The sequence below is a fragment of the Mustela putorius genome, unplaced genomic scaffold (assembly GCF_011764305.1).
Source record: "Mustela putorius furo isolate JIRA1106 unplaced genomic scaffold, ASM1176430v1.1 tig00003834_pilon_pilon_pilon, whole genome shotgun sequence".
Lineage (NCBI taxonomy): Eukaryota > Metazoa > Chordata > Mammalia > Carnivora > Mustelidae > Mustela > Mustela putorius.
Genome location: NW_025421987.1, coordinates 126,687,930 through 126,704,701, shown reverse-complemented (window position 1 = coordinate 126,704,701; position 16,772 = coordinate 126,687,930). Strand labels below are relative to the sequence as shown.

The window sequence follows — 16,772 nt, the reverse complement described above, 5'->3', positions numbered from 1 at the left end:
ACGTGACATATCAGAGTAGCCATTCATGAAGGACCTACGGCTGTCTGGCAATGTCTGACCAAACCACACACAAAAACCCATTTAAGTCCGACAACAGGCAAAGAGATGGGAGCTGTGTTCCACCCCATTTCACAGATGGTGCAGCCAACTACAGAGGATAGAAACACCTATCTGGACAAGGCTGACATTGAGTATCTTTACATATATTTAAAAGCAGGACCTCAACCAGGATGAGGTATGAGGGACAGACTTCTAAGATGATCCTCACAGTTCCCACCCCACTCGCATTAGCCCCTGCCCTTGAGTTTGGGTGAGACCTGCGAATATGATGGACCGGCACTTCAATGATTAGGTTACCAATCATTTAACTTTGAGTTGATCAAAGGGAAGATTATCCTGGATGGGTCCGACCTAATCAGGGGAGTCTTTCAAAAGAGATGAAGTGTTTAAAGAGTGTCCTGCTGGCTTCAGAAAGCAAACAGCTATGCTCTGAACTACGTGGTGGAAGAAAAGGCCTCTAGGAGGACCCTGAGATCCTCGGGACCTAGTCCTGCAACCACAAGGAATGGTCTCTGCCAACAACCTGAACGAGCTTAGGGGATGACCCTGAGCTACGAAGAGACACGGCACCTGGCCAACACCTTGGAGTTCAATGTGGTGAGACTCTGAGTGGAGAATCTGGCGAAAATGTGGTGGACTCCTGACCCACAGAAACTGTGACATAATAAGTGGGTTCTTTGAAGCCACTAAGCCCCTGGTCATTTGCGATGCAGCAGTAGAAAATGAATTTATGAGCCCAGGGTCCAAACGTCTTAAGGAGATACAACACCTGTCCCGCGTGACAGGGACCGTGGTCGCCTCCCTGTTTCTTCAGCCCCACCTGAGTCCTGTCTCTGTTCGGATTTTTCTAACTTTTTCCCTTCTTTGTCTGTCCATAGTCTTTGCCCCATTATCTTTTGGGTTGTCGGTCTTTTTCTTAATGGTTTCAAGAGCTTTTTATAGATGAAGGCAATTAGTCTTTCGTTTTACTGTATGGTAATATTTCAGGTTCGGTTGTCATTAAACATTGTTTATAGTCTTTCTGCTATGCAGAAATGTAAAAGATGTTATGTTGTTAAAATTATCCAGCTTTTCTTTTATGACTTCTGGGTTAGTATGTATTTTAAAAGGCCATCCTCACTTCAAGGTTATTTTTAAAACTCCCCCATGTGTTTTCATCTATCTTTGATCCATCTGGAAGTTATTTTGGAGCAAGAGATAAGATCCAAAACAACGATTTTTTTTTCAGATGGCAACCCAAATGTCTCAGTGCATTTGTTGAATCATCAACCTTTTCCTCCATCAGAAATGTTGCCTTTACCATATAGTCAATTTCCATATGTATGTAGGTCTATTTCTGTCCCAGTAAAGGTTCTGTCTATTTTTATGCCAGAATCACAGTTTTAATTACTGTGCTTCGTAGTTTATGTTGATAACCAAACCAGTAGGGCTTGGTCTTCCTCATTGCTCTTTCTTAGAATTTTCCTGATAGTCTTGCATACTATTCTCGTAAGAAATTTAGAGTCAGCTTGTAACTCCTTCTCCTTCGCAAGTCCTTTTGGGATTTTACTGGGATCAAATTAAATTTGTGTGGACTGTAGAGAGAATTTATATCCTAAAACATGAAGTCATTCTAGCCAAGATTTGGATATTGTTGGTTCACAACCCACTCTGGACCTTCCCAGGTGTAATCTGAAAGCGGACCCTCTACATGGAGGGCTGTGAGAGACCAAAGAGGCAGACCACTCCAGGTTGATAGGTGGTGGGTGTAATCAACAAAGTGAATTTATATACCAACCTTGCCCTTAACAGCAGCCAGACAGAGGATCTCTGTGCCCACCTACCAAACCTTAGAAATTTATAGAAGGCCTTAACCAAGTTCACTCATGTACACCATGCAGGTGTTCTCAACACCACATCAACATCTCAAGGCCATGTCCTCGGAGCAGTCTCTGGGAGCAGGAAAGGCAAGCGAATCTCACTTTCCCGGGAGGACCAGGGAGGGGGCAAGAGGCCTCCGAGTGCCCAGGTCCAGCTCTCAGGTCAACCAGCAGTCATGTCTCTTCAATGACGTTCTCCAGCAGCTATATCTCTCCCTTTATTCATGTTCCTCAGAAGCATCTAGATGTCTTCTGTTCATTCCCAGGGAGTTCATCTTCCTGTGGCCACTGAAAATGGGATCTTTTCTTCCATTAGATGTTCTGGCCAGTAGCCTCCAGGCTGCACGAAGGCTATTATTTTTGTGTTTTAATGTGGCGTCTAAAAGCTGCTCAGTTAATCCTCTGGGTTTTCCAAGTAACCCAGCGTTTCATCTGCAATGAATGCCCTTGGTCTTCTTGTTGCCTCTTGCCTCATTACATTCGCTGGTGGCTCCGGGGTGATTGGGAATTTATTTTTTTTTTAAGATTTTATTTATTTATTTGACAGAGAGAGAGATCACAAGTAGGCAGAGAGACAGAGAGAGATGAGAAGCAGGCTCCCTGCTGAGCAGAGAGCCCGATGCGGGACTCGAACCCAGGCCCCTGGGATCATGAACTGAGCCGAAGGCAGAGGCTTAACTCACTGAGCCACCTAGGTGCCCCGGGAAATTTTAATGGCCTGAGAGACACAAGCTATTGCTACACATTTGGGACAGTTTCTGCTGTTTTGCCATTAAACATCACAGTAGTTTTTGACTGAAGATATAATGAGGAACTATTCATTATCTTTGCTTTATTAAGAATTTCTCTTGTCAGGAATGGATGCAAAATTTTATCAAATGTCTTCCAAGTATCCGTGGAAGAGATCACAGCATTTCCCTTCTGATGTGGGGACTCTATTTTGTGAGGACTCTTGTGGAAGGTGTTCTAATGCTGACTCACCCTAGCTTCTCGGTTGGAAACTTCTTTGCTGTGGTGGATTTATCTTTTCATGGCTGTGGTGTTTGTGTTGCTGTTAGAGTTTTAGACCAATCTACATATGTCTTTTTAGATAAGATCTATTTCTTCTCAGTGCATCTCCTCAAAGCCTGTTAGCCAGTCTGTTCACCCACATCCCAAGCGGGGGCCACAACCTCTGACCTCAGGCTTGGGACAGATGCAGCATCCAGATGTTCCTTCCCGAAGCTTCCAGGAATGATTGCCCTTTGTCAGGACACATGGGGAACACTCCAAGGTGAGTCTTCAGAGGGAAGTGGGAGCAATACCCATTAACCCACTCCTCTCCCTCTCTGACCTCCCCCAAAGAAGCCTCCAGAATTCTCTGTCCGCCCGCTGGGCAGGGTGGGACCAGATCCTTGCCCTCTGTGGAGAGAGATGCTGCCACCTCATGGCAATCTGATCGCCAGGCAGTGAGTCGGCCCTGCCAAGAGCCACCCTTTCCACCCAGAAAGACCCAGGCCTGTCACTACTCCCAGCTGGGGAGAAGGTCCCTGAACAGGGGTCATGGGCCCCCAGGAACAGCAAGCGGTCGTCCTAGAATCCATCAGACCCAGATCAGGCACAGGCTGAGGAACTCTTCTTGGCCCAGGAGCCTGATGGGTCGGTTAAGGGACTCTGGCCACCTTACCTACCCTGTGCTGGCTCCCTCCAGACCTCCTTTCTCCCATAGCCAGACCCGCTGTCCCTTGCTGGCAGACTGCAGTGTCTTCTCTCACCCAGATGTCCTATGTGGCGGCCACAAAGCCAGGCCTCCCGCCGGGCACTTCTGGTGTTGGCATCTTGGCCAGAATGGTAGACTTTTTAAGTGATCATAGTCCCCGTGTTGTCAGCCAGCCACACATGTCATTCACTCACTCTTTCACTCAGAAGAACCTCAGCTAAGGTTCTGGTTGTAAAAACAAGTGTGGGTGATGGGGACAGGACCAAACCATGTCTTCATCTTTGCCAGCAGGGAACTTGGAAGCTCTGGTGCCACAAAGCGCGTGTGGCCACACCCCACTCCCCCTTACTGGTCAGACGGACCACTCGGGTTCGAGTCCCGGCACCTCCACTTCCTTGCCGTGAGACTTCGGCACATCAGCGGGACTCAGTTTCCACATCTTTGAAGTGGGAATAATAATGGCATTTACCCCTTGGCTACGGGAAGGAGTAAATGGGTTGTCGCATGAAAGCACTGAGTGAGCTTTACAATGGCTTAAGTAAAGGTGAACAGACTTCAGTCCCCATCATGAGCATGCAACGTTGCTGGGCGGGTCAGAAAAGCAACACTGCAAAGGTTTATCATTTTTTCTTGGTAACTTGCTCATTTTTTCAAAACGGGGAAAAAAATTAAATCCTGAAGGAATGTGAGAATGAAACTTAATCTTGGTCCCATTTGGCTGCTAGCCCACTGCTGTTGAAATTGAATTTCTCTTTGGTGGAAAAAAAATAACCAGACAGTATGGCAAAATAATCAAACTGGCAACGGGGCCTGGCCAGGCCCTTCCCGTTAAACATTCAGATGGGTACTGAGTTGAGAAGCCAGGAATACTGGATGGGCCTATGTTCCTTGTGGCTTCCTCTGGAAATAGATACTGTAAATTGAGATCTGCACAGAATGGCCGGGAAACGGGGCTAGGAAGGACTTGGCGGGAGGAAGGGGGCTTGGCTGGCTGGGCATCAGGCATAATATGAAATCCAGAGCAGTTACTGTGTCAGTCTTGCCAAAACTGTCCTGGCCTTTACTCTCCCAGCAAAAGAGAACCCAGCAGGTGGTGTGTGTTGGACAGATCGGTCCAGAAACTGGGTGTACCCACAAGAGCATGGCTACCCCGTTGTAACTTACTTTATTTCAGATTCTGGTTCTCTGGTCTGTAGCACTGGGTGAAGCTGGGGCTTCCTGGTGTGTGTGTGTGGGGGGGGGGGGGTTTGGGGGAGACCCCTGAGATCCCTGGAGGTCTTTGGGCCTGTCCTCCTAGGACAGACACAACAGAAGGCTCTTCCTCAACAACCACCCCCTGCCTCACAGGTATCATTATTGGATGTGAGCCTCAGGGCAGGTCCGTGGGAGGGGAGTATTGCTTCCCCCATTTTGTTGACGAGAAAACTGAGGAGTATCGAGTTTAAATAACTTCCTCAGGTCCTATAGTGAGAACACAGCATAAGGGAACATGATACAGGCTTCAAATGGCTTTAAAGCTACCTGGGAGGTGGGGTGGTCTGGAGGCAAGCTGCAGGGCTCTATCCTCAGCCCTGTCCTGGTCAATGCATTTATTAGTAGCCTGAGTGAGGACACTGCAGATAAAGTAGACTTTCACACAGAGCCCTAATGTGATTCACCTTCTGCCCATTCCCAGGTCTGGGGATCAGTGCATCGCCATCTTCCACTAGCCACCCTTGGTCCAGGGATGTGTGTGACCCAATTTGGTCCAGTCAGGTTAAAGGGAAGGTTGTTGGAAGAGAGGTTCCTTTCGCTTCTGTCTGTCACTCTGTCTCTGTTTCTCTCATTTGTCCTCTCCTTCTCTCTGGACTTGAACAAGGAATCACATGCCCACAGCAGCCACCTGCAGGCTTCCAGAGACAACACTGTGATGTTAACCTCGTGGGTGGGGAGTGGAAAGCAGGAAGAGTCCTGACCACGACAATAAGGAGCAGCCGTACCTCTAGCCTGCCCGATCTTGGGGCTGATTGCTGCCACTGAAGATCTTAATTTTCCTTATGGTTAAAAACATTTTGAATTAAGTTTTTCTGTGACTTGTGGCTGTCGTTATCCGAAGCCCAGGCAGCCAAAGCAGTGATGGCCCATGTCAGGGGTCTTGTTAATGGGCTCACTTCATGCCACCCTGGACAGACTGAACCAGTCCTCTGAGCAGCGCCTGTGGGTGTCTTTGGCCCACCGCCCCTAGAAATACTCCCTAATGGGCCCTCACAGAATTGCCCTCAGCCTGTTTAGGTGACTGGTCTAGGCCCCGACGTGCGACTTCTCCATGCTGAACTATTGCAGAACAGAACATGTTTTGAGACAGCAGTTGGGACTCTAACGCTCTCATTCCTGGACGTCTAGTTTTGGGACATTGATTGAACCATAGCTATGTTGTTTGTGTTGGAGGAGATTGATTCTGCATTTTTTCAGAACATACGTGAGTTTTCCTGTCCAGGGATATGGAAACAAAGCAAGACCTTTGACTGGCCAGAGCTGAGCCAGTGGACTGGGGGGTAGCTTTGAGGAGTACTGCCTTTCAGGTGACAGACTGTCCCCCCTCTGCCCCATTTGTGGAGAGGGGTGGCTGTGCCAGTGGGCAGAGGGAGGCAGGATGGTAGTGCTGGCCTGGGTTGGTCACCCCCAGTGATCACAGATGAGAGACATGGGCTGTCCGAACCCCACCATGTCGGCGGCTGCCTCAGTTGCTGTCATGGAGGATGACAGGCTCTGTGTTTTCTCATTCTTCCCCTTCCTCCTTCATAGTTTTGAAAGCTCTTCTGTAGCCTTAATTAGCAAGGGTGAGACCATATTAATTAATTAATCTTATGAAGAGTAATGATGGAGACCTCATTTGACCTCTGTAACCAGCTCCCATTTCCTGATTTTCAGGGAGGCAGGGCAGGATAGTGCCAAGAGCTAGCCTTCGAGCCAGGCAGACCTTGGCTCAAATCCTAGCTACATGACTTTTACATTTATGACCTTGGGTATGTCTGGGGTCAGTGTCCTCATATGTAAAATGGGCTCATAGCATCTCCCTAGCACATCTGCAGTGAAGAGTGAAGGAGCTGGGGATGGATGGTGGTTTTCATGGTGGTGGTCACCAGAATGATGTTTTGTGTTTTTTTTGTTGTTATTGTTGTTGTTTTTAAAGATTTTATTTATTTATTTGACAGACAGAGATCACAAGTAGGCAGAGAGGCAGGCAGAGAGAGTGGAAGGAAAGCAGCCTCCCCGCTGAGAAGAAAGCCCGATGTGGGACTCGATCTCAGGACCCTGGGATCATGACCTGAGCCACCCAGGCGCCCTAATGTTTTGTTTTGACACCAATTCTCCACCACCAACTGGTGTCCCACAATGCAATTCAATTCTGACACTGTCCACCTGGAGTCCGTGTCAGATCCCAGACAAGCTAAGGGGCTCAGTCCTACAAGATTGTCCCACTTCAGGTCCCAGTCAAAAGTCCTGGGCTACCCACAATTCTGACCAACTGGCTATAAACCATGAGGGTTCTCATGACAGCCCTCTGCCCCAGGTTGGATAGTTTGATAGAATGGCACAACAGAGCTCAGGAATACACTTTACTTACGTTTACATGTTTATTATAAAGGATACAAATGAACGACCTGATGAAGAGGTATATTGGGTGAGTCCAGAAGGGTCCCATGCCCAGGAGCTTTATGTCCCTGTGGAGCTGGGATGGGCTACCCTCCAGACTCATGGAGCACTTCCAACCACTTCTGGGTTGGAAGTGCTCCAAATCTCATTGTTCAAGTTTTTATAACCCCATCTCCAGCTCTTCTACTCTTCCTGGGGGTTGGAGTATGGGGCTAAATGTTCCTATCCTCTCTTCACTTGTCTTTCCAGTGACCAGCTCCCGTTCTGAAGTTATCTGGGGTTCCCCTGCATCATCTCATCAGCATAAACACAGATGTGTTCAAAGGGGCTCTTTATGAATCTCTCAGGAAATTCCAAAGGTTTTAGGAGCTCTGCACCAGGATCAGGAGACTGTGACCAAATATGTTTCTTACTAGACCACATCATCATCACCTCGGAGGGAGACCCTGTCATTGCTGTGTCAGATTAAAATGGCCCCTGCATTTGCTGTAAACCTGTGACTGTCCTTGCACCGTCACCACCACCACAGGGGAGGCAGGTGCCCCAGATTCCCCCAAGAGCTGAACGATGTGGGAGAGCAGAATCACAGAAGGTTCCCGAGGACTGAGAGAGGAAGCAAACTCTCTCTCTGTGGGGTTCATCACCCGATTGCTGCCCTCTGGCTTCCTGTTTCCCTCTCCCTCTCACTCACCTCCACCCTGACTCTGTCTCCTCTGTGCCCTTGGCCTGGACAGTTGCCCCAACCAGAGTATGTTACCTGGAGCTGATTTCTAGATTCCCAGGCTGGCACCTGCCTCTCCAGGGGTGTTCCCAGGCTTCCTGAACTAGACCAGCCATTCTGCAAAGGTGGGATCTGGGTCTTACTGCTGGGTCTTGCACACACCAGGCTCTCTCAGGAATTGCATTTCCTTCGCATCCTGAGAGTTAGCTCCTGTGTGATTCATCATCCTCCTTGGGGGGTCCCGGAGTCCTCCCTCTCCTGACACTACCTGGGCACTTAAGATCACTCAAACCCCGGGCCCCACAACGCAGGAGGATCTGGTAGACCTTCCTAGGATTTGGGCAAATCCCAGGAAGCTGACTGCTGCTTCGCCTGCCTCGATTTACCCCACACTAGACCTGAACTCAGAGCTTAGCCCTTTCCCCAAGGCCAGCAAGCATTTCACAAGGGTGGACACTTGGCTGGGGGGGGAGGAGGGATCAGGGAGGGCACATCTCACACCCTCAGCCTCCTGCTGCTCCCTGCTTCACTTCTCTCTTCCTCTCCTCTCTCTCCTCCCCCTCCCACAGCAACAAATGGATTTTTCCTCTTGCCCCAAGCAAAGCAAGTCCTCCCACACCCAGACCTCTGGAGATCTCACCTTCTGTCGTTAGCACTCCTCAAGGTATTGTATCAAACGGAATTTCCTCCCTATGAGGAAAAAAGGTGCATCTCCTCCAGTGCACCCACCCTGTGACAGGCACTCCCTGCTGTCCCCAACCTCACCCTCTCTCTCATCCACTTCCTAGCACACCCCAACCTTTTCCACACCACCTCCCCCTTCACCTCCCCCTTTCCTGTCTCTCTCCCTACAGCCAGACCCTGCCTCTCCCACCCAAGAGGACTCCGCCACTTCTCTTTTTAGGCCTCTCCGTTCTGGACCCCTTTGCGCTTGCTGCCCATGGCAGATAACTTCTTCAAGTAGGTCAGGGCGGGGGCGGATCCCTGTTTCTGTTTAATTCCTGACTTGCAGGCTGCAACTCATTCCTTCTGAAGAGAACTCCTGGAAGCAGGTGAGTGGGACTATTATGAGAATCCTGTGACACTCTGAAATGTCATTTACACGTGTGTACGTAGGGGGTGGGAGGCAGAGCTCCTTGGAATTGACCCCACATCATGCTTGAGAATTCCCACTCGAGGCATCCAGTGGAAACCAAGCAAGCCTGTGAGGGGAATGCCCTCCTCCCCCCTTGATTTGATTCCGGCCTCCCCGCAGGGTGGGAGAGGTGTCCACTCCGGAGCTGTCTGGATGGTCATTAAAGCACGTTTAGCTCCATGGAAGGGAGGGAGCCCTGCTGCAGCACTGGCTGCTTAAACAAGGAGTGGAGTCCCATGAGGATTTCCCCCAGTACAGGGATGGTCAGTGCTGGGAAGCCCAGTGGCCTCAGGCCAGGGTTCGGTGGAAAGCCGTGCTGGCCTGAGGCGTGAGCCAGCAGCTCCTGGGGTGCAGGGCGAGCTGGCTGGAGGAGCAGAGCAGAAGCTCCCTCTCTGGCCAGGGGCCAGCAATGGGCTGACCGGCACTGACGGCCACCAAAGACTGCCCCCAGCACAAGGTCCCCTGGGCCAGGCCGCCTGAGTGCTGGGCCCTTGGGGCAGGCAGACCCTGAACCGCACCCCTCACAGGCTGGGTGTCCTCGCAGGTACACGACCGCCTAGACCGCTACTGCTGCGGCTTTGAGCCTGAGCCGTCGGACCCCTGTGTGGAAGAGAGGCTCCGAGAGAAATGCCGGAACCCAGAGGAGCTGCGGTTGGTCCACATCCTGGTACGCCCCCTGTCACCCTGACTCCTGTCTTCCTGTCTCCTTTGGAAGATTCGGCTCCTGAGTTGCAGAGATCACATGACACAGGACGTTCCCAACACTGCTCTTTTCAGCAGCAGGAGCCTTTGTCTGAACAATGTTTCTGGGAAGCCACCATATATAAAACTGACCCCAGTGGGCCTTCGCCAATACGGTTGAGATGGGACCACTCCACCATCCCCTTGAGAGACTACAGGGGAATCCGAGGGCCCCTGGAAGCAGGTGTGGGAACTGTGTGTCTGGAGAGCTGCCCCCCGCCATCCCAGCCATCGTAGGATCTGTGGCATTGAAAAGGGAGGGCAGGTTCCAAGGCCGCAGGGCTGGGCAGTGGCAGTGACGGGCTCACTCTACAGCTCACAGGCTCGTGACAATCTGAGGAACCCTGGGCTGCCTCCTGTGAAGAGTAGAGCCCAGGGTGGGAAGTAGTGTGCCAAGGCCGTCAGAGACAGGGACAGGAATGGCAGAGCAGCCACTTCTGCCCAAGGAGCAAGGGGCCACCCTAAGGAAGGGCTACTCTATCTTTTGTCCTCGATGTCTTCCCCTGGCCAGTTGTTTGTGGAGGGTTGTCAGCATGGTGTCCTGGCTGAGCATCAGGCAGGCCACACCAGCCGGAGGCTTGGGCTGCCTCATGAAACCGCTGGGTGGTAGGAAGTCTCCAACTTCTGTCCTTAGAGCCCGCTCCCCTCTTCCCTGGTAAAAGGCACTCACACGGGGAGAAGTAAGGCTTTTATAACTATCATCCACACTCCGGGAGGCAGCCATTTCACAGATCCCCTAGGACAGCAGATTTTGGAGGAAGGAGTCATCAGGCTTCAAAAAATAGATGATCCCTGATGTACAGAGAGGGGCGAGGGGGAAGAGACAGAGGGAGGGAAAGCTAGGGTCCTGGAGGCAAAAGTTCGTAAGTTAAGGCGAGGGTGATAGGGAGAATTATGGGAAAATACCATGGAATCCTGGAGAATGTCTAAGAATGGGGCAGATGAGGGTGGGAGAAGGGAAGACCGGGCCTCTCATTCCGAGCCACACCATATTTTTTAAAGTGCTAAGGTATTCCCTTTTGCTGGTTTTAGTTTTCAAAGGGAGTAGGAGTCACTAAACTCCTCTCTGGGGATAGAGGGAGTATGGCGCCCAAGGCTGGAAGGTGTGTGCGTCCTTGGTGACACTCAGGGGAACACACAGGCACAGAGCAGCCAACAGTGGCCCAGAATGGGTGAGGGTGTGTGAGCATGCGCATACGCAATATGCCCTGAAGCCACAACCTGATGGTGGGCTCCCTCAGCACCTGCCGGTTCTCACCCGTGCTCCTCACCCCCTCAGCTACCAGAGAAGGAGTCAGTCCCTCTGCCTTGCAGTTTCTCAGGGTGTGTCTTCGCACTACTGGTCCAGGTTGGACCTAACCAGCTACTTAGCTGTGTGACTGTGCGCAAATTACTTAACTTCTCTGTGCCCCTGATTCTGTAAAATAGAGCTGATGCTAAAGGCTTCCTTCTAAGATTGCTGGGAGGGTTCACTGAGACGGTGCCTGGAATCACTGAGCACAGCACTACCATAAAGTCAGATTACAGCTCAGTGCAGGGGAACCTTCCGGGCAGGTAGCAGGGTGCATTGTGGGATTGTCAGTTCAGGGGCCCCCAAGACCCTGAACACTGACAGAAGCCATGGGTACCAGCTAGGCTGCAACCTCACCCACCCCTGTCCCTGTCTGTCTTCTTCCCTGAGGTCCGAGGCAGTGATCCATCCCATCTGGTCTACATCGATAATGCTGGCAACCTTCAGCATCCCGAGGACAAGCTGAACTTCCGGCTGCTGGAGGGCATCACTGGGTGAGGGTCTGTGGGATTGGTTGGAAGTTTGGAGGCGGAGGCCCAATAGCCCTGTTGTGGACTGTGGGACCTTGACCCATGGTCCTGAGTGCTCTGCAGCTTATTAGACAAAAGCTGCTGGATCTGAGCCCCAGGAGGAGGTGGGGAGCTGGGAGGACACAGTCAGCAGGCACCCCCATTTCCAGAGGGCCTCCTTGGTCCCAGAGGAGGAGCCCGCCTTCCCTGCTCACTCACTGCAGGCAGCTCAGCCTTCTTCGGGCTTCTCTTGGCACTTGCCAAGCACAGCAGCTGGTATTCACATGGGATAGCAGAGCTGGTTTCCCCAGCTTCTTTGTGGAATGGGGGACCCCTCCAGAAGCCCTGTCCCCTGCCTGTTTTCACAGCAGATTTGGTAAAAGGGTTCTCTGAGGACGAGTCAGCAGGTGGGCCCCAGGCATTCTGCAGGACACCTGTGCCAGGCTGGCCAGCCATGCAATTCCTGGCCAACTGGCTTCACTGGTCCCGGACATTTTCTGAGATCACTTTTGCTTTTCCTTTCTGTCCTGGCCCGGGACACCTGCCTCCAGGTTTCCTGAGTCGGCCGTGCAGGTTCTTGCCTCAGGATGTCTGCAGAAGCTGCTGCTCCTGTCCCTGCGGATGGACCCCGTGTTCTGGGAGAGTCAGGGTGGGAGGCAGGGGCTGAAGCAGGTACTCCAGACCCTGGAGCGGCGAGGCCAGGTGCTGCTGGAGCACATCCGGAAACATAACCTGACGCTCTTCAGGGACGAGGCCCCGTGAGCTTCCCCGCTGCCCAGGCAAGGCTCTTGTTCCGCTGGCAGCACCCCCTGACCGGATGAGCTTCCATCCTCGTGGCCATGTTCTCTTGGGTTCCCCCAACCTGAAGACAAATTGGAAAAACCTGAAGAAACCAGGGGATACCGTGGGTGTCCCAGATGTCCCACCTGCTCGGGATGGTGAAGGTGGTGCAGGGTGGGGGGGTTCCATCTTACCGCCTTCCTTTCAGCCTTTTTGGCTCTGGCTGTTTACTCCCTTGCGCCAATAAATATGTTCAAGAATGTTCTAATAACTGCTCCAGATACTATAAAATTGTGCCTCCCACATGCATATGGAGGGTGGACACATGTGCGCGCATGTGTGTGCGCGTGTGAAGTTTCCCTCTAAAGACACTGAGCCAGAAGCTTGTCAGTAGGCAAGGCCCGAAGCTGCCAGCAAGCCCTTCTGTGTCCTGATGTGAAGAGGTGTGCTCAGCACAAAAAGGCAAACCTATAAACAGTGTGTGGCCCTGCCCGGCTTGCCCAGTGCACATCGACCACCCAGGGCACGGCGGGCACACAGGGTCCAGAGCTCTGCTCAGCCCACTCAGCAGAGACCTGTCTCCAGCGCAGCCCTCAGCACAGGGCTCTTCCTCCCTTGGGGGTGTTAGAGGGTCGAGGGAGGCTCCAAGCCTAGTTCGCCTGCCTCCTCTGAACTCCAGGGCTGGGCCTCATACCTCCCGGGCTGCTTCTCAGCCAAGAGTGGCTCTGGTCGGGGTGCAGGTCTCTTCGAGGGGCTGTTCCTCCATGGGTAGCCCTGCCCTCCCACCCTTCTGCCTCTGAAGACCTTTTGAAATGTAGGCGCCCTTACGGTTTTCTTCTTTTTTGATTTTCAGAGGACTGGACTTGAATGAGGGAGCTCTGGTTTCAGATCTGGCTGGGGCCACTTCATAGCTGGCAAAAGACAAAGGTTTATTGGGCACCAGCCGTAATGACTAGTAACATTTCCTGGGCAATGACTGTGCACCAGGCACTGTGACTGTGGTTTGCCGATGGGTACGTGTGATTATTAGCACCTCCGCTGTACAGATGAGGCACAGAAGGGTTAAGGAATTTGTTCAAGGGTACCCAGCTCAGAGTTGGAAGGGTCAGAATTTGAACCCAGGCAGGACTTGTCTTGAGCCCATAATCATCACGAAAGGGCTCCCCTGCCCTGCCCGATCACTGGGACAGCGTCTCCTCTAGTCCTTTTGGATTCAGCGCCACTGATGAGGCGGGGCCGATTGCCTGGAATATGAAGATGCACACTTCAACCCCTGGGCCAAGCATGGTCACAGGCATCTGGCTCCCTAACCATTGCTCTTTGCTCCTTAATGTTGGTTGAGGCTCTGAACTGTATCTTTCCTACGAACCTGAGGCTTCTGCCACTTTGCATCCTTTCCAGAAAATACTCTCAGCCACAGGGCGTCCTGCATGCCCTCTGCCTCCCCCAGCCCTTGCCTCTGGAATAAGAAGGATGTGCCCAGCGAAGCAAACAGCTAAGGCTTCGGGAGGTGAGAGCCATGAGGGGTCTGCGGTGTGGGGGCGTCTGCCCACCTGCACAGCAGTCCTTGAGAAACCAGCTGGCCACAGGGTCTGGTAAGGCCATCCCAGTCACCTATCCCAGGCCCAACCCTGTTTCTTTATACTTCATTCCAGAAGGGTTGTTCCAAGGAGAATGAAGGTGTTCCCCCAAAGGGGAGCTGCTGGTGATAGTAACAGAGGTTCACAGCTCTCTAAATGCAATTCCCAATTCCTTGGGGATTCCCAAGCCCTGAAAATCAAAATCCTTTTCCTATGTCCAGAGCCAAAACTCATGTCCCGCTCAGCTTGAATATTCACACACTATTCCTATACCTTAGAAATACCACTGTGCTTGGTCATTGTGTTTTGTAACCTCAGATTCCACCGAGAGTGTAGCATAAAACACAAATAGGTACCATGTTACCTCTCTATAGCTGAAAAATCCAGAATTCGGAATGACTTCTGGCCTCCAAGGTGTGGCTATGGAATTCCAGATCTGTAATAACTTATTACAAATCAGCCATGGTGCTGAGGGTTTCTACAGGTGATTTTGTGAATGTCTCATGAAAATCCCAGCTGCATGATTGTCACTCTACAGGTAAAGAATGTCAACTGGGGAGGGAGGGCATTGCCTGAGGCTGTACAGCTGCCCTGATCCTGGGGAGCACCACCTCGCATGAGGTGAATGCAGAAGGTGGCCCACACTGTGCCTCGAGCTTTACTGTGTTCCTCATCGCAAACCTTTGGAGTAACTCCAGGAGGAAGGCATTACTGCTCCCATTCAACTGAACAGGAAACAGAGGCCCAGAGAGGTTGAGTCACTTGCCCAAGGTCACAGAGCAGGTAGCTAGTGGAGCTTGGATTTGAACCCAGGCCCCTTTAACTCCAGAGCCCCTGCCCCCTCCCCCACTATAGCATCCTTCCTTCTTCATTCGTTCAGATGTTCCACACAGAATATAGAATTTGGAAAGAGTCCGTGTGTGTGGCACGTTGTGGTGGCCACGTGTCCCAGATGTTTGGAGATAATGTTGTCAGGCCATCGAGCATGTGTCCTGGCGTTCTGCTGGGTGAGCAAGGTCCCCATGGCTGAGGATATAGGAAGATTGGGGGCAGCATGTGGGCAAGAGGGGCTCACAAGAGCTCTGCCTGATGGTGTGGGGGGCAGCACAAGGAGATGCAGGAGGCGAGACCTCTGTGAATATTTCGAGACGGTTCCCCCTCAGCCAAGCCCTTCAGATGAGTGGGCAGGCCCCCCCCCAAAACCTCTGAGGCTCACCCGCCAGCTCCCGCAAGACACTTCCCGCACTGCCACTCCTGGGCCACCTAGGGTTCTGGTTAGCACGGCTCAGGGGATGCCTTTTTGGGGAGTGGGGTCTGGCAGGGCATTGGGGTATTATAGGGGCTGGAGGCCTTTGGGGCAAGAGGTGGGGTGACCTCTGCCACCCCTGGCATTGTCCAACCGAGGAGAGGAGTCACTGAACCTCCAAGGAAGCAGACCAGAGCGGAAGGCATCTCGAGGTAGAAGGTGAGATTCCATGCAGTTCAAACAACAGCAGAGGCTGAGTTCGGTAGGAAAATAGCATGGGGGGTCGTGGGTCAGTCCGGGGACATGGCAGGTGATGGGCTAGGGCATGCTGGATGGCAGGTCCACTCGGGGAGGCCTCAGCGGGGAGGAGTCAGCACCCAGCCAGGAGACACAGACAGGGAAGCCCTGGGCATTGAGCCGCAGAGGTGGTGGGCTTTGATCACAGGGTTGCAGCGGGCCTGGGAGGAGCCGGGCCTCCAGGGTGAACCAGGCTTGTTAATAGAGAAGGCAGCCCACGTGAGGTATGATCTGAGGAATGCTTCTGTTAGTGTCTACAGTTCCACAGCACAACTTAGCTCCTACTGGAAGATTTCTCAGGAGCATCTGGCTTTCTGAGGGGCAGCTGTCAGGAGCAGCACACCCCACCCCAGAGGGCAGGCAGAGGTAGGGTGATCTCTGGAGGGTTTCCAGTGCAGGCTGTGGAGGAAGTACAGGTCAAGGACACCAGCTGGTGGGAGGCCCAGGAGACAAGATGAGTGAAGTAACTCATTTCCAGCTGATGGGTGTGAGAATAGGGATTTTTGTCAAGTTTCTTGTGTGTCTGTCCCCCCAGTGAAGGATCATTTGCCAAAGGATCATTTCTACAGACCCTGCATCACACCAGGCAGCAAGGGCCTCCCCTCCATGTGCCTGGGGGAGGGACGCTGAGCATGACCCTTGAGGCTAGTGCATAAGGCAGATCCAGCGGTGACTGCTTTCTGTGCATCAGATTGCCTTGTTCTGGTGACAGCTGCCTTCGTGGAAAACACACGCAGGGCCGGTGGGACCCCAGGCACCTCGCGGACTCTCGTGCTGGGAAGAACTGGAGGCATTCCTTCCCTGCCCTGCATACCTGGAAGCTCTGGCGCCCTACAAAGACATGCCTAGTCCTGGTGGGTGTTGGGGTGGGTGCAGGATTGGTGTGGGGTCATCTGACTTCCGCCCACCCACCCTACGAAGGCTTCCTGCAGGACCCAAGCAGGAAAGCTGCAGCTGCCATTACCCAGACTCCCTCGAGGCCCAGCTGGGCTCAGTACACAAATTAGATTCCATGATTTAGGTGCACTCAAGGGTCTGTTGGAAGGAGTGATGTGTAGGACGTCTTGCACCTCTCAGCTATTCTCAAAGTTACCAGCTCTGTCATGGTGGTTGTAACAGTGGCAGGAACTATGACAGTGACTGTGACACATTGTAAGCCTGGAGCCCAGACCTCGCATCCTCCCAAGGATTATTTTTTTTTCTCAACTTTTCATTATG

At 52.2% G+C, this 16,772-nt stretch overlaps 1 protein-coding gene across 1 annotated transcript in view; it reads left to right on the top strand.

The window, feature by feature from the left end:
* The window catches only part of GASK1A (golgi associated kinase 1A), a 57,722-nt gene extending 45,020 nt beyond the window's left edge, over positions 1-12,702 (top strand). The window contains exons 3-5 of the mRNA XM_004754285.3: positions 9,655-9,777; positions 11,533-11,636; positions 12,203-12,702. Coding sequence (XP_004754342.2) covers positions 9,655-9,777; positions 11,533-11,636; positions 12,203-12,413 — 438 coding nt within the window. The 3' untranslated portion in view covers positions 12,414-12,702. The remainder of the gene's footprint in view (positions 1-9,654; positions 9,778-11,532; positions 11,637-12,202) is intronic.
* Positions 12,703-16,772: the final 4,070 nt, after the last annotated feature.